General features: G+C 42.9%; 1 protein-coding gene across 1 annotated transcript; it reads left to right on the plus strand.

The window, feature by feature from the left end:
• The first annotated feature begins 531 nt into the window (after window positions 1-531).
• BNIP1 (BCL2 interacting protein 1) lies at window positions 532-15,877 on the plus strand. Its single transcript, XM_044454542.1, has 6 exons — window positions 532-637; window positions 2,764-2,856; window positions 4,236-4,327; window positions 5,899-6,000; window positions 7,933-8,051; window positions 15,243-15,877. Exons 1-6 carry the CDS (start codon window positions 554-556, stop codon window positions 15,437-15,439), a joined length of 687 nt encoding a protein of 228 aa, XP_044310477.1. The 5' UTR covers window positions 532-553; the 3' UTR covers window positions 15,440-15,877.
• Window positions 15,878-25,438: the final 9,561 nt, after the last annotated feature.

Below are 25,438 nucleotides of genomic sequence, written 5' to 3' on the forward strand. Positions count from 1 at the left end.
TGTATGTATACGTAACACGTGTCGAAAGAGGAAAGAGTATTCTGCTCTGTATTCTTTTTCACGCCAGATAAAAACCCTATTTTCCCAGCACTTTTAACAGTCACCTGTTCTAACATTCAAACTGAACTTTTAAGCAGTTACCTGCTTAAAAGTTACCTTTCAACTTAGTTTTAATATTGCATTTTATCCTTTACTGCTGCTCTACCACTGCGTTGATTCAGATACAATCGCGATGCGGTTTTATTGTTTTATGTTATTTTCTTCCCCTCGTCTGTGTGTTTTTAACTTTTGTGACCCGCCTAGAAAGCCTCGGCGGTATAAAAATGAAATAAACACAGCGAGGTACGTTTAATAGACAGGCAGGTGCCAGAAGACGAGTTTCTCCTCCCTGCTGCCACGCAGCCGAGGCTGGACCAGCAGGCAGCCCGGCCAGGCTGGGAGAGGCGAAGGACCCGCTTCCCTGCGTGGCGCGGGCGCCGCCTCGAGGGCGGGGCGGCGGCGGGAGCTCCGAGAGCCGCTCGCGTCCCTTCTCGGTTGCCGTAGTTCGTCCAGGATGGCGGCTGCCGGTGACGTGCCGGTCCGGGTTTGCAATCAAGAGATTGTTAAATTTGATCTGGAGATCAAAGCGGCGGTGCAGGTACGATCTTGCTTCGCGTCCCGGTTAATGAACCGGGCGAACGCCGTGCGCTTGCCTTTTACTCCCCACGTCGTTTCCGCCCTTCCTTAGCATGCCCCCTCTGCCACTCTGGTTTTGCCAGCCTGTTCTCAGCCAAACTGTGAAGGGTCTTGTGGCCTCTGAATGGGGAACGGACTGCGTCAGACAGAAGTGGGCTCTGGCCCGCGGAGGCTTCTGCTACACAAAGGGCGTGATCTTGCCCCCAGATGTGTTTTCCTGAGTCATTCCTGAAGACACTGTCGTTCCTTCTCTGGTAGATTAGAAGCCTCCTCCTCGAGAAGTAGTTTTTCCCACACTTTCAGCTGTAGGGCTGCCAGTCCTAGACCTGGACGGGTGCCCTTGCTCTTGAAAGGATCCTGTAAATGCAGCTTCTCTCATAATTACTCCAGCACGATAAGGAAAGCTGCACCGCTTTGAAATTCTCTTTTTGTGCCATTGGTAAAGATAACAGATCCCTGATGTGTCTCTGATGGTGAAGGATTCTCCTGGAACGCAGCTGTGTGAGAAGATTGTCTACAGATCATCAGAGTAGTTAAGAGATAGCAGTCTTTGAGACTTACTCAAGCTACTGCTTTAGCCATGGTTCTTTCTTGAGCACTGGTTCTTGTCTGTTCCTGTGGTTAGCAGGCTAGAAGATGATGTTGCCATGGTAGCCTTCCGGTATAATCAATTACTTATTCATTTAAAAAATATTTCTACTATCACAGTACACACTTGGCATGACTGCAATTTTCTGGGTGGCTTGGCAACTGCATGAGTTGTTTATATAGATATGTACAGCAGTTTAATTTGTATATGCTTCATTGTGGCATGGTCTCTGCTCCCACGTTTTTCTTTCTGAGTTCAGTTTTTTCCCCTAGAGTGTCAGGTTTCCCTGGTTTCCAAAGCAGAGGGAACCACTTCTTATGCTACATACAGAGAAGGTGGTCCCACACAGGAGTTGGACATAACAATGATAGAAGTCTTCTCCTAAACCAGGAGTGTCCAACCTGCAGCCCAGGATGGCTGTGAATAAGCCCAACACAGAATCGTAACCTGTTTCAAACATAATGAGATTGATTTTATTTTTTTTGGTAACTTGATTGTGTGGTTCTCGAGTGTGAACTTTGTAGACGACAACGTCATGTTGTAATGTCACATAAAAAACATACATATGGTCTCACTATTTGTATGCATGTGTGGCTGCAGTTTTACGGCAGTGTGTGGCTTCCATTTGTGAGCAACTATTTTCAAGAATGAAGTACACTAAGAGTAAAATTAGAACCAAAATATATGATGAGCACCTTGAGAACTCCCTGAGAATTGCAGCTACTTCCAGCTAACCAGATACTGATGCATTAATTTCTCAAATATAATGCCAAATATCCTTTTAGTTTTATGATGCCCTCTTTTCTTTTACTTTTACAATAAAAATATCAAAAAACAATGAAGTTTTATTACTTAGATATCTTCTTTTTCTGTATTAGGGATTGCAAACTTGGGATCTACTTGATGATGTACCCAAATGGGGTACACATATTTTTATTCCTATTACTTTAACATATTTTAAGATTATATTATTTTTTAAATGTCCTACTGGTGTAGTAGCTACTCCCTTTGAAAGCTTTGCATGAACATAAGAAAAGCCAAGCTGGATCAGACCAGCAGCCCATCTAATCCAGCATTCTGTTCACACAGCAGCCAACTAACTTCCCACAGGATACCTACAAATGGGACATGTGGTACAGTGGTACCCTCCCTCGTGTACCTAGACAGGCCACCTGTGATATTGGAGACAGTATATGGCCATCAGGATGTATAGCTAGTGATAGCCTTTATTCCATGGATTTCTCTGAACCCATTTTCTGAAAGTGAATTCCATAGTGTAACTGTGCTGTGTGCAGACGTTCATTCTTTTATCTGTCTTGAATCTCCCACCAATCAGCTTCATGGGATAAACCCAGGTAATAGGGAAGGTTGTAAGAGAGGGAGAAAAATGGCTGTACTTGCTCCCCATAAGCATTTTGAAGATCAAGCTGGCAATACATGTGATCTAAGAGAAAATGAGTGCAACAAAGTATTGTACATTGCTTGTTTATTTCTTTTAGGATATCCGGGATTGTTTGGGGCCTTTAAGTGTGCTTACAGAACTGAATGCCAAAGTAAAGGAAAAATTTCAGCATTTACGGCTTAGAATACAGGTGAGGAATATTACACCGTCCTTGTGTAAATCAGCTTTGTAAATAAGTGCACAGAAGTTTCTACAAGCCTGCTGGGGCTGGCAGAGAAGGGATAAAGCACTCCAGCTCTCCTGCAGGGGCTGCTGCATGTCTCTGTTATATGAGGAGGATGTTTTCCTTCTCAGGCAACTGACTTGTTTTCTCTGTTGAGTGCAGAGGAGGGACAGAGTCCTCTCTCTCTCCTGTACTTGCTCGCTTAATCACCTCTATGCAGTTCTCTGTTGCCTGTATCTACAAGGCTAACATTTAAATACAAGACTGGTATAAATAAGGGCTTCAGAGGTTTGTGATATTTCTGAAGAGAGACCTGATTTGTATACATTGACTATACTGAAGGAAGCAGAACATGCCAGTTGGATTCCACCAAAATACCTCTCAAAGGAATTAACAATTGCATAGTCTTACAAATGCCACTTTCACTTTCATATATATTTTATATAGTCAAAAAGACTTCTTCAGATGTGTATGCTGCTTAATTTAATTTAATCCTCTGCTAGTAAACTTAGATCATAAGAGCACCAATGGGTGCCTGGTTTCCGATAATAATTCTGTATTTGTATTAGAGTTGTTTCCTTGGGAAGGATGGCTGTGACCTTTTGCTGCATCTGTATTTACTGATCTTCTTAGACCTACTGTGAAGCTCTAAGCTGTCTCACACACATGCACACAAGAACCATTACATGATGAAGTTGACTGCACAGACTTAAGGACTCCACAGTCCACTTTTCCTTTGTGCTCCAAGCTCCACCAAACAAACAACAGCAGACACCCTGCTCAGAGAGCCAGGCAACAAGATAATACAAGACCCAAGCAGTGATACCTATTCTCTAGGGCTAGGCAGACAGGGTTATAAGGACAACCCACGGCTCTTGACCTGGCTATAAAGTTGTGACTGAGTAGAAATAGGACAGGCTATGCAATAAAGCTCAGTGCTGTATTATAAACCCTCTTCTTTTATGCATTAGTGGTTTAGAAAGAGGTTACATCTGGTTAGGGTGGGGAATTATACCCACCTTTCTCATACTTTATGTTTACTCACCAGCTGGAAGCAAGTTAATGAGAGTTTTAGCAGGACAGAAAATGTTGGGGTGTGCAGGTTGTTTAAAAGGTAATAAAGAATAAATCATTTTTACAATGGTTATACACAACTACTCAGAAGTCTAATGTTATACATGTCTACTGTTATACATGTCTACTCAGAAGTCAGTCATGTTGAATTCAGTGGGGCTTATTTCCAGCTCAATAGGTGTTGGATTGCAGTCTGCTTGTTATGTGCCTGTTTTTTATGCAAAAATTAATGGTTAAAAATAACGTGTGTCTGATATTTATGGATCTGTTAGGAACTTGAACAGATGGCCAAGGAACAAGATAAAGAATCAGAAAAGCAAATTTTGCTTCAAGAAGTAGAGAACCATAAGAAGCAAATGCTCAGGTCAGTAAAACTGTAAGCATTGTGTTTTGAATAGAAGCTTTTTTTCCCTGGAAGCCATTCATAATGCAAGACAAACAGCTTTGTCCAAACAGAATAAGCCCCCTAGAAGAGAGTGTATTATAGAAGCTACTGTCAAATCAAGCTGATATTCTGTTGTTCCACCCATAGCCTCTGCTCCCCTTCACATTGGGATAATTGCTGTGATCATAAATAGAATCCATTTTATCTGTTATTCTCAGTCTACTGGGTCACATTTCTTATTTGTGGCAGCCAAGACCAAAGAGCTGGTACTTTTCTGAGCCCAGGAAATGCTGTTGCCACCCCTCCATATAAGAATGGATGGATTTTATGTTTTGACTCTTTTTTTCCTACAGACAATTCTAGATACTTCTCAAAGAAAAGTTGTATGATGGTTGTCACTTAAATAAAGATCATAGACCTAATTATGCACTAGCTATGAAGAACTTTAAAAACAGCTGATGTATACAATTGTGTAATTGCACCTGCAGCACCAGTGAATGTGAGAAAGCATTATATGACCAGCTATACTTTGGCATGATTATTGTTTCTTCTGTCTATTCAATGAACACTTTTTTTTTACTTTAAATCTAAAAGTAAACATTTGCATAGGCCTTTCTATAAACAAGATGTGGAACAATTATTACATGCTCTTTTCAGTGTAAGAGATGTGTGCTTAAAATTTCTCCCATAGCAGTAAATGAGATTGCTTGACATTAGCTGGCTTGTGGCCTGTTTGTTTATTGGGGTGGTGGTGGTGGGGATTTCTAGCACATAATATTCCCAAAATAGCATTTTCACAAACTAATAAAGGTTAAAATAGAGCCCTGTGAAATCGGACGATTGGGGAATTGGAAGGGCTGGTGAGTAAGCAACTAGAGCAATCAAGTTACAGCAGCTTTATGTCTACAGTCCCCATGTAATTTAACTGTGGGGCTCCCTTCCCCCGTCATCTCTGCTCCCACACTGTTGAGGCCAAAGCACAGCCTGTTGTCTGTGAGAATCTGTAGAGTGGATTGACAACACAGACTCTAGAACTCACTACTCAGATGTGAACCCCAAACGTTCCGTGGGGGTTTCTGTAAGGTAACTAGGTACAGGATTACACTACATTTTCTTTCTTTTTATTGTAGAAACAGTTCTTCTGTAAAACATGCTACTACTAAAATTAGCATTGACTTACAGCTTTTTAAAGACTGCTGACCTGTTGATTGGAAGTATAATTCCAGAGCTCTGAGAGTCCCTAGCAATTCTGCAGAGGATGAGATGAACTGTGATTCATTTCTTTTCATGCTTTTTTATTGCTAAATGGATCACTAATCAAAAATGTTGTTAAGATGCTAGGATAACAGTGGAGAATATATAGGTAAGGACAATGCATAATGCAGCTGTATAGGCTAATGATTATTGTTAATTATGTCAAAGGATAACATGGTATCTCATTTGCATGCTATCAGTTATCTCAGTTGTGTTGTATGTAATACAAGCAAATATATTTGTTTTTGTTGTGGTGGTCACCATTGCCCTAAATTTCAGTTTATTAATAATTTCAGCAATCAGACAGCCTGGAGGAAGGCGAACTTAGCTTGTAAAATTGCTATTGACAATGCTGAGAAAGATGAACTGCTGCGAGGAGGAGATCCTTTACGACAAAGGTACACAATAATTCTTTGGCAGGATCTAGTCAGCTGACGTTGAAATGAGCATTCCCAAACCCTTTCTGACTAGTTCGCCTTCTGAAGTTCTATGGGCCATCATAGGGATGCAGGTGGTTTAAACTGCTGTGCTGCTGGGCTGGTTGATTGAAAGGTCACCGGTTCGAATATGCACAACGGGGTGAGCTCCCATACTCTGTCTCAGCTCCTGCCAACCTTGCAGTTCGAAAGCATGCAAATGCAAGTAGATAGAGAGGTACCACTTTGGTGGGAAGGTAACAGCGTTGCGTGCACTTCGGTGTTTAGTCATGCCGGCCACATGACCACGGAGACTGTCTGCGGACAAACGCTGGCTCCCTCAGCTAGGAAACAGAGATGAGCACTGCCCCCTAGAGTCAGTCATGACTTAACGTCAAGGGGAAACCTTTGCCTTTATGGGCCATCATAATTTACACGGCTTCTTTTACATTCAGAAAAGCCATTCACACATAATAGTGGTGAATTCCATGATATGCTGTACATGTGCATCTATCTGTTTAAATATATAACCTCCAATTGACCTGATTGTAGGTTGCTCCAGGGCATGTGAGCCCCAGAACTGTGGCTGATTTGTGGATTTAGTAATCCAAAGTTAAGCTAAGACCAATTGGAGATTGTATATTCAAAACAGCAGTGGCATGCAACCTTGAAAATCCGGGGTTGATTAATATGCAATGTTATTTATTTATTTATTTATTAAGTAAAGCATTTTTATGCCGCCCCATTCGCTGAAGCCTCGGGGCGGCTTACAACAATGTTATGTAATTATGTGGGAACCAGGTCAATCATTTGGATTATTATTGTTATTCATTTCAGTCCTATATGGATCCTCCTCTGTGCTCCATTCTCATTTGTGGACAGCTTTGAGATGCTGTTGATGAGTTAAGAAGGTCAAGTCTGTCTGTCCTTCCTTCCTCCATTCTCCCAGCCCTTGCCCTCTATTCTCACTCCCTGATTTCTTTGTATCCTCACATGGATTATCCAGGCCATTTTGGGAAGTGTATCTAGTAGAAGTTACTTTACTAGCTATGAAGTTTACATTTTTGGGACTCTGGTCAGCACAATCCCACATATGTCTTTTCAAAAGTAAGACCCACTGAGTTAATGGGTCTGCTGTCAGGCAAGCTGGTGTAAGATTACAGCATCAGGAATGCTATTTTAGCTGCTCTGCAGATTACGTTATGACCAGTTTACAATATATTCTTGAATGCTACATTTTTTTATGTATAGTGATAAGGACAGGAGGTGTTCAGGTTCTTCCTAGTTTGGGTATTAATTTTCAACTGGAAGATACTAAAAAAGTTTTAGGGTACAAATCAGGCTGTGATTTACATGGCAGAGCAAAAATGGGACCTTGGTAATTAAACATTAAACTGAGCTAGATGCTGTTGCAGAAACAGGTTCTTCATCATGGTGTCTTGTTTTTGTACTATAGTATGTTGTTTTTGTGTTATAGTATGAGTTTTTGTACTATAGTATGAGTTAGACATATTGATGAAGAATGGTCAATAGACATAAAACATTAGACATAAAATATATTGGTTATATTTTAATCGCATCCCTGCAGCCCAATGATCATTTTGAAAATGATGCTAGGATAAAAGTGTTTATATTGTTATAAATTAGCAATGTATAAATTAAATTATTTAATATATTTTTTTAAAAATTAAACCGATTAAAATTAAACATGATGTTTAAATATCAGTGGTTCCGAAAATTGGCAGAAACCTCTAATGTTATATTTAATCTTGAAATAGAGCAGAGTAAAAAAAATATCTACCATGAATGCATATTCAGATATTGCTCTGGTAGTTCCATCTCTCTACTCCTCCTGGCCTTTGAAATGCCTTGATAAAGAATCTAAATTCGTTTTCATTTCCTTTTATCTTTTAGAAAAACTACAAAGGAAAGCTTAGCAGAAGGGGCCAGTAATATCACAGAAAGCCTGATGGGTATTAGCAGGATGATGTCTCAGCAGGTCCAGCAAAACGAGGAGACCATGCAAACCCTAGGTAAGTAAGCAAGTAATCCAGAAGTAGATGAGTGGAACTCTGCTTGTGTAGTGATTGATTACAGTGGGGCTTTCCTGAATTGCATGATCTATATCCCACCTCTCCAACTACTCTTGAGGACTGAGTGATCCTCTGGGATGATGTGTGGTGGTTGCGAGTGGTGGCAGTGAGATGCAGAAATCAGGAGAATTTGGCGACACTGCCTTATGCAAGCTGAAGTGCCTTTCCTCACTCATGATTCTCTGGATCCCCCCCCCTGCCCTGCCACCCTCAGTATCTCGTGATTGAATGAATTATTGCTACTTTACTGCTAAGACCTGCAGAATCTGTCAGTTAGAGGAATGGTCTTTCAGGCATAGGCTCCAAAAGCAGAGAGAGGAAAGCCATTTGGCACAAGCAAGGGATGGTATAGGAACCTTCATATTATACCTCTTGGCTCCAGGCATCCATTGGTCTCAATTAGAACTGTATGTGCTGTGACAACATTTTGTTTTTTCCATTTACAAAAATATTGGGGGGGCAAATCCACCAGGTGTCTTTTGCCTGGGTTAAGTCTGGTTGAAATAAAAGGAGGATGCTGTGCTCAGTGTGTTTGTGGCGCACATTTTCAGAGTGCCTCATAATTGTGCTGGAATTGTCAGTGTCAGAAACCAGGAGGCCCTGAGAGCACCCAGACTTGACTGAAGTTCAGAAAGCTGTTATTTTCAAAGACTGTGCAGATGCTCAGCTGCTTAGGCTGCAGTCTCTGAGCTTTGCTCTTCTTGCACCCCTCTTGTCTTTGGGGATCTGTAATCAGACATCTTGAAAAAACATTATAGTACTGTATTGTGCTATGAATATTACAATCCTAGGATGCAATAAGGAATGTCTGGTGGCCAGAGTGTTGAGGACTCAGAAGGACTGGAGTCTAGTCCCCACTTGCCAGGAAGCTCACTGGTGGCTGTTGGCCAGTAACAAACTCTCAGCCTAGCCTACCTCACAGGGTTGTTGTTGTGAGGATGAAATGGAGCTATGCAAGCTGCCTCGGGTTCCTTATAAGAGGGGAAAGGTGGAATATAAATGCAGTGTAATAATAATACTGATACTAGGTATACATACTGATTAGAAATGCAATACATTTTGGCTCAGGGTTCACAAGTGAAGCAGTAAAAACAGCAGTAGGTACACTGTTGGTATCCACATGTAAATGACACACCGACCACAAATTATGAAGGACACACACAGTCCAACTGTGGTTCTTCACTTTAAGGTAATGCAGAAATCATGAGTGCAGGGGAAGCTGCATTCCAAAAGAAGATACGTGAACATCTAGCCCTGGCCTTTTTACTCCAGCTGCCAGCAACTCCCTCGGCTCACAGACAGAAGGCCGCTGTGCTCTGCTTCCTGAAATCCTTTTAGTTAGAGACACCATGGGCTGCAGAAAGAGCCCCTATTATGCAAGGAGTGTGCTCCACCAATGCACAAGAATCCCTAACAATAACTAGCATTCCATACATGCCTGTGCCCATGGGACATGACTGGGCAAATAAAAATCCATAATTTGGGGGAAAAAAACCCTGTTTATTTACATCAGAGTTTTTAAAAAAATAGATTGTATTTTGGTTTTGGTTTTTTAAAATCATAATTAAAATACTAAATCTCTCCCCATAAAACATGAGATAGTTACAATTGTACTTCACTAGAAACATGCTAAACCTAAACTTCGGCTGCAGTCTTATGGCGCTTAGACAGTGCCCAAGGGTAGTTTGGGTTTGGGTATAGTTTGGATTCCCAGATCCAACATACGCCTTCAGGAGTGGCAATCAGAGCTCTGAACCCTCCATCTTCCCATAGCCAGTGCGGCAGGAACCATACCATTGCTCTCTGAGGTTGGGAAAGTGACTTCCTGGGTGGGTGGGAGGGAGGAAGGATAATGGAGAGGCTAGGTTGCAAGCTATCCAGCCATTCCCCTCCCTCTTGGAGGTGTTCCAGCTAGTAAGGCAAAGTTGCCCCTGCCATTTAGGGGCATTAGGCTCTTCCCAGCATTAGGCTCTTCTCCAGGGAGTCCTTCCTTCTCATTAGGTGGCCAAAGTATTTGAGTTTCATCTTCACTATCTGACCTTCTGAAGAGCAGTCAGGGTTGATCTCCTCTAGGCCTGTCTGGTTTGATCGCCTAGCAGTCCAAGGGACTCACAGGAGTCTCCTCCAGCACCACAATTCAAAGGCCTCAATTCTTCCGTGCTCAGCCTTCCTTATGGTACAATTTTCACAGCCATACATTGCAACTGGGAAGACTATAGCCTTGACTATATGCACTTTTGTTGGCAGGGTGATGTCTCTGCTTTTTAGTATGCTGTCTAGATTTGCCATAGCTTTCCTCCCCAGGAGCAAGCGTCTTTTAATTTCTTGGCTGCAGTCCCGATCTGCAGTGATCTTGGAGCCCAGGAAAATAAAATCTGTCACTACCTCCATTTCTTCCCCATCTATTTGCCAGGAAGTGATACGACCAGATGCCATGATCTTAGTTTTCTTAATGCTGAGTTTCAAGCCAATTTTTGCTCTCTCCTCCTTCACCTACAACAAGAGGCTCTTTAGTTCCTCTTCACTTTCTGCCATTAGAGTGGTATCATCTGCATTATCTGAGGTTGTTGATATTTCTCCTGGCAATCTTAATTCCAACTTGTGATTCATCCAGTACAATTTAAACCTAAACTTAAACTTTAAACTTAAACTGCCCAGTACAATTTACAAAAATATAATGCTTTAAAAATCCCAAAGCTCAGATAAAATATAAATCCAATGTAATATTTTTTCCTGTCCAGTAACTGTCAGTTCTTCTATTGACCTATCAGTTCTGGCCATTTTGTTTTTGGACAAGGCTGGACCAAGATAGAGTGAAAGAGGAAGGAGTAACATTAGAAAGAAACAGAAAACTCTGTGTTTTGCATAGTTTCTCTCTCTCTCTCTCCCTCTCTCTCTCTCCTTGTTACTGTCTGATTTCATTATCTGTTTTTAGCTGTTTAATTTTTTTCCTGATTTTATGATTTTTATTGGACTTTCATCATCTGTTTCTGTGGACTGTGTAAACTGCCCAGAAAGCTTTGGATGGGGAGTGAAATAGAAATAAACAAATGAAAATACAAGAATTATCCAGCTTTCCTGTGCCTGCATTCCCATGTTAAGGCTGCAATCCTCTACCCACTTACCTGGAAGTAAGCCTTGCTGAACTTTGCTGGAGATGTGAATAGGACTGTATTGTTAATTTCAAGTAGTGATAGATGCAGGACAGGTAAAAAAATATAGAAAACATGTAATAAACAGTGAGGCAAAAGGGCTGTTTTCCTGTAATGGCAGTAAATTATGGGCTATTTAATTTGTGCTTTGCCTTAGCAACTTCTGGGCACATTCTGCAGCCATCTTGAATATTCAGCCCTTTTAAAAAATATTCTTTGATATTCAAGTGCTAATTGTAGGTTAATTCTAGAATTTTTAATACAATTAATTTGTAGTGTCCAGGTTCAGATGTCATCCAGCAACCTCCCGTTGGATCGATCTGGGGTTGAATGTTACAAATGGCCATGGAATGCACCCAGTAAATGCTCAGAGAGCTGAAATGAAATAAATGAAATAGATGATGATGATGATGATGATGATGATGATGATGCAAATTGTGTTTGTTAATCCATTATTTATAGCCATGGTGTATGAATTTGTTCAAAGAGATGCATTCTTACCAAGTCTGCTGGCAAAATTGAAAGTAGAATAGTAACTTCCATATGGCCTGAAGTGCCAGATCATGCCTAATCTTGCCAAGCCAAGCAAGATTGAGCCTGGTTAAAATCTGGATGGGATACTTAAATGTTGTGAAATGACCAGAGAGCTTTGGCTATGAGCAGTATAGAAATGTAATCTGATAACAATTATAGTCTATTTTACAACTAAAGATGGCTTGGTAAAAAGATTTGCACCATTCTGTGGAAAACTATGAACAGGCTTCTATAGGAAACTTGTTTAAAATGAGATTTGAATTGATGCATGTATTGCTGATTTAAATTATTGATGTAATTTGTCTTGGTTTCTGTCAGTCTCTCTGGATAAATGACGATGTATTTTGTACTCTAGTATTTGTAGCAAGTACAAAATGCCTTTTTTATGGGTCAAAGATGAACAACTTTCAGGACTTCAGTTTCCAAACCTGTCAGCCTCATTGCCATCTAGTTGAACCCCAGATCTGAAACTGAAGTCCTGAGACTAGTTTTTCTGAGATTTCCAGATGTTTACTATGATTAGCAATGTGCTGAAATACCGACTCAGCTAATTTCGCATCTTGTTCGCACTATGGACCGGTTTCATGGAAGACGGTTTTTCCACGGACCGGTTTTGGGATGATTCCAGCGCATTACATTTATTGCGCACAATATTTCTATGATTATTACATTGTAATATATAATGACATAACTATGCAACTCACCGTTACAGAAGTAGTGGGAGCCTTCCTCCAACCTGCAGCCCAGTCCTTACCTGCTTCCCAGTTCCCTTGCGGCTCACATGCGCCCTCCCCGGCTGCTCCATGGCACTTGCCGCCCAGCTCTGCTGCCACCGCCCCTGCCACCACTGCTCCCTCCTCCTCTCGAGGTCAGAAGGGCCCTGATGATAACCTGTGTTTGCAGCCGCTCCCCAGAGATGCTAGCACTGGGGAGAGGCTGCAAATACAGCTGAAGCTTCGCTCGCTCGCTCGCCCTCTGCTCAATTCCTGCTGTGTGACCCAGGGGTTGGGGACCCCTGCTTTAGGGAACCCTTCCCCATTATTTTGTCTCCTGTCAGGGAATGCTTGCACATCTGCACTGCAGAGGATTTTGAGACGGGGGGGGGGGGTGTTATCAGGTCTATGCATGGTACATGTGAAATGCCTTCCAGAGCTTGTTCGGCCAGAGAGGATGGGGATCCATCAACAACACACACAACAGTTCCCTACAGCTGTACTTCACTAGGAACATCAGCAGTACTGGGCCAGCTGGCTTTACTAATCCTCTTGTTGGGGGTCACCCACTGAGCTTTCTGGGCATCCCAAGGTTTCCCAGAACATAGTTTGGAGAGAACTGGTCTAAGGGCCATTTGGATGTACATAAAATCCACTCTAAGAAAGTAAATCCAGATTTGCTGTAATTTAAGCTGACAGAGGTTGTGTATGATTAATACTCAGCTGCCTCACTAGTATAAAAGATGGCTTGTAGATAAGTGCATCTGAAGTGTTACTAGAATATATTGGACAATGCAGGATAAGTAAAAAAAATAAAAACCTACCATGTTTTACCCAGGCTTTTGTACATCTGTATTATTAATAGCAAATCAAATGAGTCAAACTTAAATTGCCCAGTCTTAGGAGTTCTTGGGAAGGTAGCAACATATTTAAAGCATTGTCAAGTTACAAGTAATAACACAGAAAATGCAAAGTGTTAATTCCACCCCCTTTCACTGCTGTCACAAATCTAGTGCAAATCCAGTCCCAGAGCTGTTCCAAAAGGACCTCAGCTTTGCCTAGAAAGCTAGAACTTGGCTTGAGGTTTTTCTGGAAACGTATATATCAAGTGCAGTGTCAAAATTGGATGTCAGCGGGTTGTTCAGAAGTCAGAAGTGGACCAGCAGAACCTTCTACCTTTGCTTCGCTGGAGAAATAGAGGTGGATTAAGTAATACAGTGTTTTCCTCCTTTCTTCTGTCTCTTCCAGACCTGGTGACTGTGTGCAACTTCTCATGATATGCTTCCTTTCCCATTAAGTGATAGTTTTGGCAGTGGATCTGTCCCCTAGCATCTGTTTGGTTGAGGTGGAGCTAGCAAAGGCCACTTGTTTTGAAAAAGCCAGCTGTATTTGATCAACTGTCAAAAGGTTACTGTTGCATGAAATGGTGGAGAAGTCATTGCAATGAGTAATACATCTGTGGGAAGTTCAGCATTGCCGCTTACCAGGAAAAACAGCTTCCATCTTTCCTGTATGATGTGGATGATGGAGCTTTCTCTGTGAATGGAAGATGAAGTAGCACAACAATGTGATTGCTTTTTATGACGTTCCATTCCAAGCAAAGGATATTTGCAAGTACAATTTGGGGACTATATAGAAATTTACCTTCACTGCCCACTTCTGAATGTTTTGATATTAGAGCATGTGTGTGCATGTTTTAAATTACCTCAAAAATCTGTAACAGAAGAATGATGCATTTCATTGGTACAGATGCCCACTTAGAAAATGTTTTGCGTGTTGCCAGAGACGGCAACTGGGGGTGGTGGTGAAAAGGCCCTGTCTGCTTGCACTGGACATCAGCCAGCTCTTATGTGGCAGGGGAAGGCTGTGTTTTTCTATTGCAAACACTGAACAGATCTTGGATCCACAAGCTAATCTTATTTCTCCAGATTTGTTTGGAAATGTGCCAGAATTGTAGCATAGTAAGCTGCACTTTCATTTGAAACTGTTTTTCACTGCTCCAAATGAATAGTGGATGAAAAACTGAAATTCGGTGTTGAATCCACTGTATTACAAAATCTCACCAAGCCTGTTAGCAAGTAACTTCAACATTGTGTACAGACAATGGTATCCTGTCGGGACCCTAAATCCACATCTGCTCCTGTTGCCAAGTATGTCTTTGCCATTGGTCCCTCCCTGCCTTAAAGACTTGGACTTTCCAATCGCCTTTTAGTCATGCTGGGCTTACTCTTACTGAAAAAGGCATAGTCATTTTGGCATCCTGCTCTTTTAATTATTTCTGTTTGTTTGCACTGTTTCATCGTTTTGTCTGTGAGCTACCATTTTTTGCTCTAAAATCATTAGTGTTGTTGTGTTATATTGGCTGAGGTGTGATTTTTAATTAGCATGACTAATTTCTCTTGCCCCTAAGCCAACTCTAACTTTTGTCTTCCAAGAATAGGACATTTCCATAAGACAGTGCAATGTAAGAGATCTTTCACTGGATAGCAAAAGTTGCCTCTGTCTGACATGCTCTGATCTTTTGTCAAATATTAATGTTCTACAGCCTACTATCTAGGCTTTGAGCCAAGTTATTTAGCATTTTGTTTTTGTTTTTTACAAGTTCCAGATAGAACACTCACTCTGTGTGTTTGTGTGTGTGTGTGTGTGTGTGTGTGTGAGAGAGAGAGAGAGAGAGTTTTCTCTAGATGTTTTGAAGCACTCTGAGGTGAAATGTACATTTTCTCTTTCAGTTAATTCTTCACGAACCATTGTGGATGCCAATGAGGAATTCAGATCCATGTCTGGGACAATACAATTGGGACGAAAACTCATAACAAAGTATAACCGCAGGGAACTGACAGATAAACTGCTCATCTTTCTTGCCCTTGCCTTGTTCTTAGCCACTGTGCTTTATATCCTAAAGAAGCGACTGTTTCCCTTTTTGTAAAAATTCCAACATGAACAGAGGAAGCATGACTATGAGGAAGACCGAATGGAACATTTATTACAAGGACCTGGCACCGGTCTAACAGAGGAGGAGAGAGAGACATCTGGAAGACAGAATTTTATACAGTATAAACAGAATATTAAGGACTGCTAAGTCTGTGGAAAAACGAAGTTTGCTTGAAGCAAGTGAAATGAGCTGCAAGTTGGAACAATAAGAAATTGGCAGAGAAAAAGATGTGAACTGTTGCTTTGAGAGAAACAGATGTCTATCTTAAACTGGATAGTCTGAGGCATCTTCAGCTTGTCTCCCATCTTTGGCCTGAAAGATGTAGTGTACTTCCTTCCTCGGAGATCAGTTCAAAGCATGCCTGAGAGAAGGGGAAGATACTATAGGAAATACATCTAGATACATTCCTTTAATAAAGTGAATTTAAACACAGATAGAGCAGGAAGTCTTACCTAATTTAAAAACATTTCCAGAAATTAGTTATACTACCTTCTGTGTTATAAATATGTTGTTTACTTTGATTATTTTCGATCATAAACAAGGAATGAGGCAAGTTCCAAAATCTCCCTCCGATTGGCATTATTAAAAGTTTATCTTTGTCCCTCCATATCTCTTGAGAGAGTAGTTCAGGTAGGTCCTTCACTTCATTCCAGTGTTTGATCTGAAAGCCAAATGTTGGTCTCTAAATAGACATGGAAGTTACATGGGATATCATGCTGAACCTTTCCCCTTTAAAGAACCCTGTGGAGGTGTTGTGTGATACTGCAAACCAGTGGCATGATCCAGCTCCTACGGGCACAGCTGAGCCATTTCAAGGCTGTGTGTTTGGAAGGAGGATGCCATGAGACGCCCCTTTTTCCTTCCCCTCTTTTGGATCTCAGTACTGGTAATATGCACAGCCATTACCTGGTCCAAAGCCATTCTTACAGAGCATGAGTAATGTCCAAAAAGAGGTCTGTTCCAGGTAATGGCTGAACATTGCTATGCACCCAAGAAAATGGATGCCCAGCTAAGGGCTGCTGCAGCAGCAATGGAGACAGAGGACAAGTATTTATAATTTGTGATGGTGTCCGTTTCACATGATGTTTGCACAGCTCTGGGTCCATGGGAAGTAATGAATTTGACTGTGCTAAAGGATTTGGGTTGACAAAATGAAAAGAACATAGAGAAACCAAAGCAAAATGTGAAATAAAATCATTGATTTCAAATGATAACTGTTCTCATTCCAAAGCATTTCCCACTATTCATCCCTACAAACAACCCAGAGCACTTTTCTTTACTAAAGCTTTTTCAGGGTTTTTCTAGTATGGCTTTGATCAAAAGATGATTATGCACTTTTTCGTAGTGGTGTTATTAATTTATTAAGAGCACATACCATGGGTTGATACGACACAGCAACTCACTGTGGGTCGTGACCCACAATAGATGCTTGTAACATGCATACTCAGCAGAAACGCATTAGGGTCTCAAAGGCAGACTTGAGAAAAGAAGTTGCAGCAGTCAGTATTCTCTGGAAGAATAATTTAGTTTTGCTTTTGAGAAGATGTATTTCCAAAGCACCAGCAAATTGGCCAGAGAATGATCTGAAGAAACATGGTATGGTTATTTTGCCAGAAACAAGCACATTTGGCTGTCTTAAAATGCCTGAATGGTCTACCACCCAGAAGCCATTGGTTAGCTGTTCAGTAAAGAACCAGGATATAATAAGTACAATAACATACACACCCACCCAGCTGCAAATTGATCCACAAATATTGTGATCCAGACTGACCTTGCCGGATGATGCCAGAAGCCTTTCTATTCCAGCATATTGTTTGGATAGCGACCAACCAGCTGCCTAAGGGAAGCACATGGGTAGAAAAATGCTGTAGCATTTTTCTGCTCCTGTGCCCCAGCATTCAGTGGCATATGGTTTCTGGATATCATCATCATGATAAGTAGCCACTGGTTCCCTCCATGTCATGATTATTGTGGCACAAAAATAGACTACCTGGCCCAGGAGCACACTCATTGGCTCTGAGTTTATTGAGTGAGGAAGGTTTACTGAGCTGCACAGCAATGCAAGCCCAATAATCTTGTTTATAGCTCATCTATCAGAAATCACCTTTGAAGCATTTACTGTAAAGGACAGTGTCTGGATATTTCCTCTCTGGGATCCAGGTGATGATGTGTATATACTTGGTGATGTTACCAAAGCATCCTCCATCAGGTAATCCCGTCACTTTTCTGGATGGATACTGCTTTCGTTGGAGGTGCTGGTCATCTCAGTGCTGCACCATTCCATAAAGATGACATAGCTTCGTCAGAGGTCTTCATTCTAGACGATCTGCAGTCTGGTACATACTGATGTGAAGTCCCAGGACGCCTTTCATAACAGTGTAGAGGGTGAGCAGCAAATGACGACAGGCCAAAATCTTTGGTGTGTGTGCTGTGTTGCAGGGTATATAGGGCAGTATCCGTTCTACACTGCATCTATAAGGGTATCCACGATAATCAATATTTAACATTACAAATTGTGCACATCAATCTTCACTTAGGAAGATATATGTAATCCTTACTACCTTTTAAACACGCATGTGTAATTGCAGTCATGGCAGTGAAAACATGCTGTGTACTGTTCCTTCTTCTCTGGATGAAGTGGAGACTGCAAAAGTGTTCGGGCACATGAGTATGAGGGCAAGGCAGAGGCAAGCATTATGCTGGACTAATTATTCTGGAGCCAGAGAGTGTGATTTGGTGCATATGCCACAAGATAGCACTGCAGTACCAACTTCTCTTTACATAGCTGAGAGAATTCTTCACAGACCACTGGCTTGTAGCAACTGAATAAGGGGAATGTAACGTATTGCCTTAATGCAAAATTTCTGCACATACACACAATTGCACAATTCAGTACCTGGTCAGCGCGCGCACACACACACACACACACACACACACACACACACACACACGCCCCTTCTGCAAAGGCACCCTGAAAAGCTGAAGTGGCACACATAAGGGGCTAGAATGTCAGGTCAGGTGTGGATGCACGAAAGCCCTTTAAAATTCCGGCTTGCCCAGGACACTCACTGCAGCAGGCCACTAGCTCAGCCTCGGGCCAGCCCGCCTTGGCTCCCCACACTGCTCTGGGCATTCCAGAGATGGATGCACATACAGCACATACATACATCATGCAGGCAATGCCTAGTGACCTCTGGGAGGTGATGCACAGATGGGGGTGGGGCCGTGTAGAGTTTGCCTTCGTAACAGATTTGCTCCTGGATGGTTCATGCAGCTCCCCACCACCCCAGAACCCCTTATGGGGAGAATGTGTGTGTGTGGCTGGAGGAACAGGTGTCCCTGTCCCCACTGCACAGCAGGGCAAAAAGCTTCCCCACCATCTGTGCAACATAATAAAGGAGACCTCCCTGATGGGCTGTGAGAATGCTGTGGACATGACCTGTCTAGACTTCAGTTAAGCTTTCAGCAAAGGGCCCGTTGTAGCTTGATTAGTAAACCAGCTAAAAGTGAGCTAGCTAGAACAGCTATCAGGGGGATCCACAATGGTGCATTCTTGGACTGGGGAGAGGTTACAGGTGGGGTGCTGCAGGGTTCAGTCCTTGGTCTAGGACTCTTCAACACTTTCATTAATGATTTGGATGAGGAAGTGCAGGGAATGATGATCAGATCTGCAGATGACACAAGACTGGATGGGTTGGCTAATACCCGGGAAGACAAAAAGAAGATTCAAGGTGATCGTGATAGGTAGGTGTGCTGGGCTGAAAGCATCAGAATGCCTTCAATAGGGACAAATGCCAAGTTCTGCACCCAGAAAAAGAAACCAATTGCATCGTTACAAGAGGGAGAGTGCTTGGCTCAACAATACTTCGAGTGAGAAGGATCTTGGAATTGTTGGAGATCACAAGTTGAATATGAGTCAACAATATGGTGTGGCTGCAAAAAGAGCATACGCTCTTTTGGGCTCCATTGATAGAAGCGTCACTTCCTAATCACATAAAGTACTAGTTCCACCTGACTCTGCGCTGGTTAGGCCTCATCTGGAGTGCTGCATCCAGTTCTGGGCACCACAGTTTTGCATCTTTAAGAAAGTTGCAGAGAGGCAGGAAAGGGTTCACAGAAGGGCAACAAGCATGATCTGAGGACTGGAAACAAAGCCAGTGAGGAAAGATTGAGAGAACTGGGCACGTTCAGCTTTGAGAAGAGAGATTGAGGGGGGATATGATTGCAGCCTACATGTACTTGAAAGGCTGTCACAAAGAGGAAGGGCAGGATCTCTTCTTGATCATCCTAGTGCAGAACACAGAATAATGGCCTTTAGTTACGGGAAATCGGATTCTGACTGGATACCAGGAAAAATTTCTTCACTATTAGAGGCGTATGACAATGGAACCAATGACCTAAGGAGGTTGTGGGCTCTCCCACACTAGAGACATTCAAGATGCAACTGGGCAGACATCTGAGTGGCTTCACTGGGTATCCTGCACTGGACCTGATGGCCTCCCAAGTGCCTTCCAACTCAACTAATCTGTGATTCTGTGATTAAGTGGAATAAGTTATGGAGGCTGCAGGATTCTGTGCTTCCTGGCATACAGGGGAGAATACGGAGCTTTGGTAACTTGTCAAAAGAATTCATAGTTGAGGTGCTTCTTTAGCCTGTTTCTCAAAGAGCCCAGAACACTCAGTTCTCTGCACATGGCTGTGGCTGTACTATGAATGTTCCCATAGCCCATCCTTCTGATAAACTAAGTGGAAAGCGGTCCAACCCTTGTTGTGCGGTTTCGATGGCCATGCGACTCACACGTGAGCCTCTGGGCTTGTTCACAGACAGCTGGATGAACACCGGGAACCACCTCCCATAAATAGCTCAGATTCGAGCTACACTCGCACCGGCACAGCGGGTCCACCTGCACCCCGTGCACTGGGGCAAGAGGTGGGGAGGCTGCACCCGGGCAGGGGCTGCCTCAGACCAGGCTGGCCTAAAGACAATGGGAAGGCTTGGCTCCTGAGGAGGAGATCAACAATGCTGAAATGCGCTGAAGTGGGGAGCATGTGCATACTGGAGAGAAATGCCTTCCAGATTAAGAAGCTTCCTCCAAACGGGAGGGTGAGTTCATCGCTGCGGTGTTTCTAAAAATGCTGCCGTCAGAGGCGTGTGGTGGCTGCCGCCTGCCAAGTGGCCCAGGCGCACATGCCAGCTGAGGGAGGGCTGGGCACGGCTGGCTGGAATCCATCTGGGCTGAGAATAGCCGAGGCTGCCGCTGCAGGCCTGCCTGTGAAGTATGCAGGGCCCTTCTTGAGAGCAGAGGGAGGAAGCCAGGTGGGACACCCCGTTTCTGCCTCTGCTATTTTGATAACGCTCATCGCCACATCCAAAGGCCAAGTGCCTCTGGAGAGGCACATCGCCTGGAGAGGTGCCAGGGCCCAAGCAGGTTTCCCAGGCAGCCCAGGGGCTTTGTGTTTGAACGGCTTTAGACAGCCAGGGATGAAGCGGCCTCGGGTTTAACATTGCTTAGGCGTTGTCTGTTTTGCAGCTTGATCCTGTGCATGCATCTCAGGAGGAAGTCCTGGAGGAAAACAGTACGTCCCATTGGCCTTACTTATTGGTTACTGATTGGTCAACTGCACTTTTCAACCACCCAATAACCCATCTTCTCTGGGTGATGTACAACATGTTAAAAATAAATTTGGGGTGAATGTGCCTAAGACTACAGACTTTTCAGCAGGAGTTTTAGTCAGAAGCATCTCTGCTGAATTCCAAGAGGCTTCTCCCTCAGAAAATGTGTTTAGAGTTACACCCTTGGGCTAAAGTCCTATATACGCATACAGTGGAAGCAATCCCACTAAATTCTGAGGGCCTTTGTTCCTTGCAGACATGCATCCCCTGCATGCGTTGTCTTCTGTTTTATTAGTTACTTACACTGGCTCTTTAGAAGAAGCCAGGTTTGATATTCAGAGAAATGTCTTTTAACGGCACAAGGAAGTCTCACCAATTCTCTTAGGTGACACTACTGTCAAAACAAGATGTGAAGGCCTTGACTGAGGAGTGCACAGTCCCTCTGTAAGTCCTTTAAGTGAGCATCGTCCCATGGTTAGAATGCTCAGCTAGGGCTGAGAGAATCCAGAATCAACTTTTTGGAGAGGGGCCCATTGTGTGTTTGCTTGTTCGGTTAGATCTGCCTGATTCTGAGGAGGAGGCGGAGGAGCAAGGAAGGGTTGAGAACTCTGAAGTTTCAAGGCTACTTAGTGGAGTTTCCCGTGCTGAGTGTGAGAGCCAGCCTGCTTTGGAAGGGGTGGACAGGGTTTCCAGGAGGGGAGGTGGAGTTGGCCCAGTCCTTGACCCCGTAAGGAGGTGATGGAGAAATGAGCTGCCCAGTTGGGCTTCCCTGCCCCCTTGCACTCCAGCAGCAAGATGAGGGTGGACTCAGAAGCTTTACTGAAAGAGTGAGACAGAAGGGAATTTTCCAGTTCAGATTCAACTCTCTGCATGGGCAGATGCTTCTCCCTCAACTTTGGTAGAAGGCTATTTACAGTTATCGCTCTTCTGGCATCTGTTAAGTTCAATAAAAGAATTCCAGTTCAAAGGATTGTCTTGAGTTTGATAACCAGAAGTAAAGAGGGAAGGGATGAATGAGCTCACAACAAAATCCTGGCTCATCCAGGATGTTCCTTAAGTCATCTTGGTCACTCGTTCTTGGAACAACCTACCTCACAGGATTGTTATGAGCGAGAAATAGTGGAGGAATCTATATATGCCACTTTGAACCCTTTAGATAAAGCTGGGCTATAGATGTATAGGTTAGTCTATGCATTTATTAATTATTATTACTAATTGTTACTAAGACTTGTTGGATTTAATGGGAGAATTATATACGCAGTCTTTCCTGTTGAACTCATAGAGGACTCATCAAAAGTTTATCTTTGGCTTAGTTTTGCCAATTCCGGGAACCATTCAGTAGATTAACAAAGGGATTTTTTTCTGTTTGGTTTCCTGGTTAATCTGGGAAATGACTGGACTCATTGATTCACCTCTTCCTGTTTTTCTCCCATATTTGCAGGTGCACCGCTCAATCCTCGCTCAGAAAGAGGAATTAGTTTCTCTCTTTAGTTTGATCTGGCCTCATTCCACCAGTCCGCCTGTGTGGTGGTGGGCTCCACATGGGGCTGCTGCACAGAAGCACTGGCTCTCCTGCAGAGAGTCCCTCTCAGTTGCCACCAGACGTCCTGACAGTCTCTGAGTGGATTCACCCAGGGCCACGTGCTGAATGTCGCTGCTTCACCTACTCTGCGCAGCATGTACTTGCACACCCAAAGCCTGCATGGGAACCCTCCAGCCCATTGGCCCAGTCCAGGCCATGGGCTCTGGCAGATCTGCTCCCAGCGCGTTCCGGAGCAGGCCGGCGTTGGCAGTGGTGCCTGCCAGAGCTGTTAAAGCAAGGCTGAGCAGCTTGTGACCCTCCAGGTGTCTTGGCAAACAACTCCTCCCAGCCCTACTCCATCTCGCCCGTGGTGAAGGATGTAGGACAAAAGACTGGAGGGCTTCAAGTTGCCCAGCCCTGCTCTAGAGGGCAGCAGTGGGCAGTCCATTGCCATGGATTATCCCCAGCTGGGATGATGCGCCTGCGCACACTTCTCCTTAGATATTTTTCGATAGAGAAGGAACCCAGTAAAAACTAAAAGTGCATTGCCAAGAATAGAAAAAGTTTAGGCAGGTCAGCTGATTAAAAGCAGATATTAACTGACATTACTGAGGCTAGAATGAACATTTAATTTAATGCATATTAAAGCACGTTCTGCCATGAGTTAAAAGCTCTCCTGCCTTGTCTTAAAACATTCTGCCTTTCAGCTGACCTTTCCTGGCAGGGTGAAAATTTTATGTTTAGTAATTTGCAGTAAAGGCTTCTTGGAACTGTAAAGTTTTGGGCTCATTGTGAAACCCATCCAGGTTTTTTTAAGAGCTCCTCCTGGTGGGCGGGGGAAGGGGGGAGCTCTAAACCAATATTTAGCTCATTCTTTTGACCCCAAAGATTAGATTACATTTACAGTACTGGTGTGTATATTTGTTCAACCACCAGTGGTCAAAGTTAAAGAAAGTGTTCTTATTTGATTTCCCTAGCCTCTGCCTTTTCTCAAGGAATCAACTAAGGATAATGGAAAAATAACCACATGTATTTGTGTGCACTAGTAAAGCTAATTTAGAATTCACTTTTTCATTCAGATTTTCCATAAACATTTCAGTGCTGAAGCTTTCCTTAATATCAATGGAAAGTAAATGTTCAGTTCAAGTAGTTGCTTACAGAAAATTTCAAGTCCGAGTTTATGGAAGTTTGTTTTTAATGCAGAGCTAACTAAATTAGGATGAAATACTGGCAAATACTGTGTGATTATGGTATTTTCTGAACTCAAACTTTTAATAAAGGATTGTGCACAGAGGAATGTGGGGGGGGGGAATACTCACACAGTTCAAATTTGTTTATCCAAATGGTGTAGGATCAATGAAATCATGCTGATGAATGAGATCACATATTGCTATGTTCCCTCAGGCCAGTATAGAGGCCATTACAAGGTGGCCCATAAAAATATTTTCACAAGGTGGCCCATGAAAATATTAGTATCTGGGCTTTCCAAATGAGGCTGCTAGTTTATCAACTTTACTTTTGCTTTCATTGCACAATTACATTTGGAGCATGGCACCAGCGGTTTTGCTCCCCTGCTGTTCCAGAATATAACCTCTAGGTGGCACTGTGGTATAGTGGAATGGTGCAGATACAGACTAGAAACTGTTTTCTTTCTGCCCTTGGAAATAATTCCACGTTTTCTCTGTTCTTAAAAACAAAACACCTGCTTTTGTAAACAAGTCTGACTAGAGGGTCACAATGTCACCTAGAGAATGCATGGACAACTGAGTAGGGAATGATGAATGCACAACAAACACTTTGGTTACAGCTTCTTCAGTATCATAACATTACCTGCACTTCACTTAGGCTGCAGCAATTTATTTATTTATTAAAACATTTTTATGCCGCCCCATTCGCCGAAGCCTCGGGGCAGCTTACAACAATAAATTAGATTCACATAAATAAAAATTAAAATATATACATTAGAATAAAATAAGCCGCCCTGGTTTCCTTGAATACAGGCAGAAGTTTAGACCAGAAACACACCCCCATCCAATTTCAGATCAGAAGACAGTGAGGCACTTTCTAGAGCTTGTTCACCCTGCCTCCCTCATGCGTGTCCCTCAGAAACGATGCTTCCAAAGTGCTTTTATTTGGTTGGGTCCAGGAGATGCGAGAGGAAGGGGTTTTTATGAGAAGAAGGACTCACAGTTTGGTTCGGCGGGATCCTCCACCCTTTCATAGAAGAGGGCCTTCCTCGCAGTGGAAGGGTCCATATTTGGAATACCTTTCCCAGGAGATTTTGCCTGTGTCAAGAGTATAAGCTTTTTGGAAGCAGGTCAAGGCATTTGTGTCTGAGAACCAGTGTGACTGGCGCGTTGCACGGGGGACGTAGGGAACCTGGGCCCTAGTCCCCACTTTGACATGCAGCACACTGGGTAGCGTTGGACCCGTCACGGAATCTCAGTCTTAATTCTCTCCCTGGGTGGCTGTGAGGGTAAAATGAAGCTGTCAGGGGTTACTTGCATGAGTAAAATCATGAAAAGCTGTCAGGGGTTACTTGCATGAGTAAAAAAGTGGAGCATAGATCTAATAATAAAAAGACATTTGAACAGTCATTTAAAATGGATTTTATTACTATTGTCTGCAGTTCAGCTGTTCACAGTTTCGTGTTGTATGAAGAATAGTATGTTGCTTTGATCTCCATCCTGGAATCTAGCCTGATGAGGGGCAGACTAAAAAATCTTTTAATAAACATATACTAAATCCTGCAAGCAAAACACCCTCTTTCAGAATTCTTCTTTAAACAGCACATTTTACCTTTCTTTGCTGAATATCCTTGCCAGGATCTTAGAATTTATATGTTTACCCATTACAG

Source organism: Varanus komodoensis, unplaced genomic scaffold (assembly GCF_004798865.1).
Source record: "Varanus komodoensis strain SLA01 unplaced genomic scaffold, ASM479886v1 scaffold7_3, whole genome shotgun sequence".
Lineage (NCBI taxonomy): Eukaryota > Metazoa > Chordata > Lepidosauria > Squamata > Varanidae > Varanus > Varanus komodoensis.

What these genes read in the sequence shown, in the direction of transcription:
- BNIP1 (XM_044454542.1), top strand. Translation starts at nt 554, where the DNA reads ATGGCGGCTGCCGGTGACGTGCCGGTCCGGGTTTGCAATCAAGAGATT. An exon ending in CATAAGAAGCAAATGCTCAG is followed by an intron (nt 4,328 to 5,898) that starts GTCAGTAAAACT and finishes TAATAATTTCAG; the next exon opens with CAATCAGACAGCCTGGAGGA. An exon ending in GGAGACCATGCAAACCCTAG is followed by an intron (nt 8,052 to 15,242) that starts GTAAGTAAGCAA and finishes TTTCTCTTTCAG; the next exon opens with TTAATTCTTCACGAACCATT.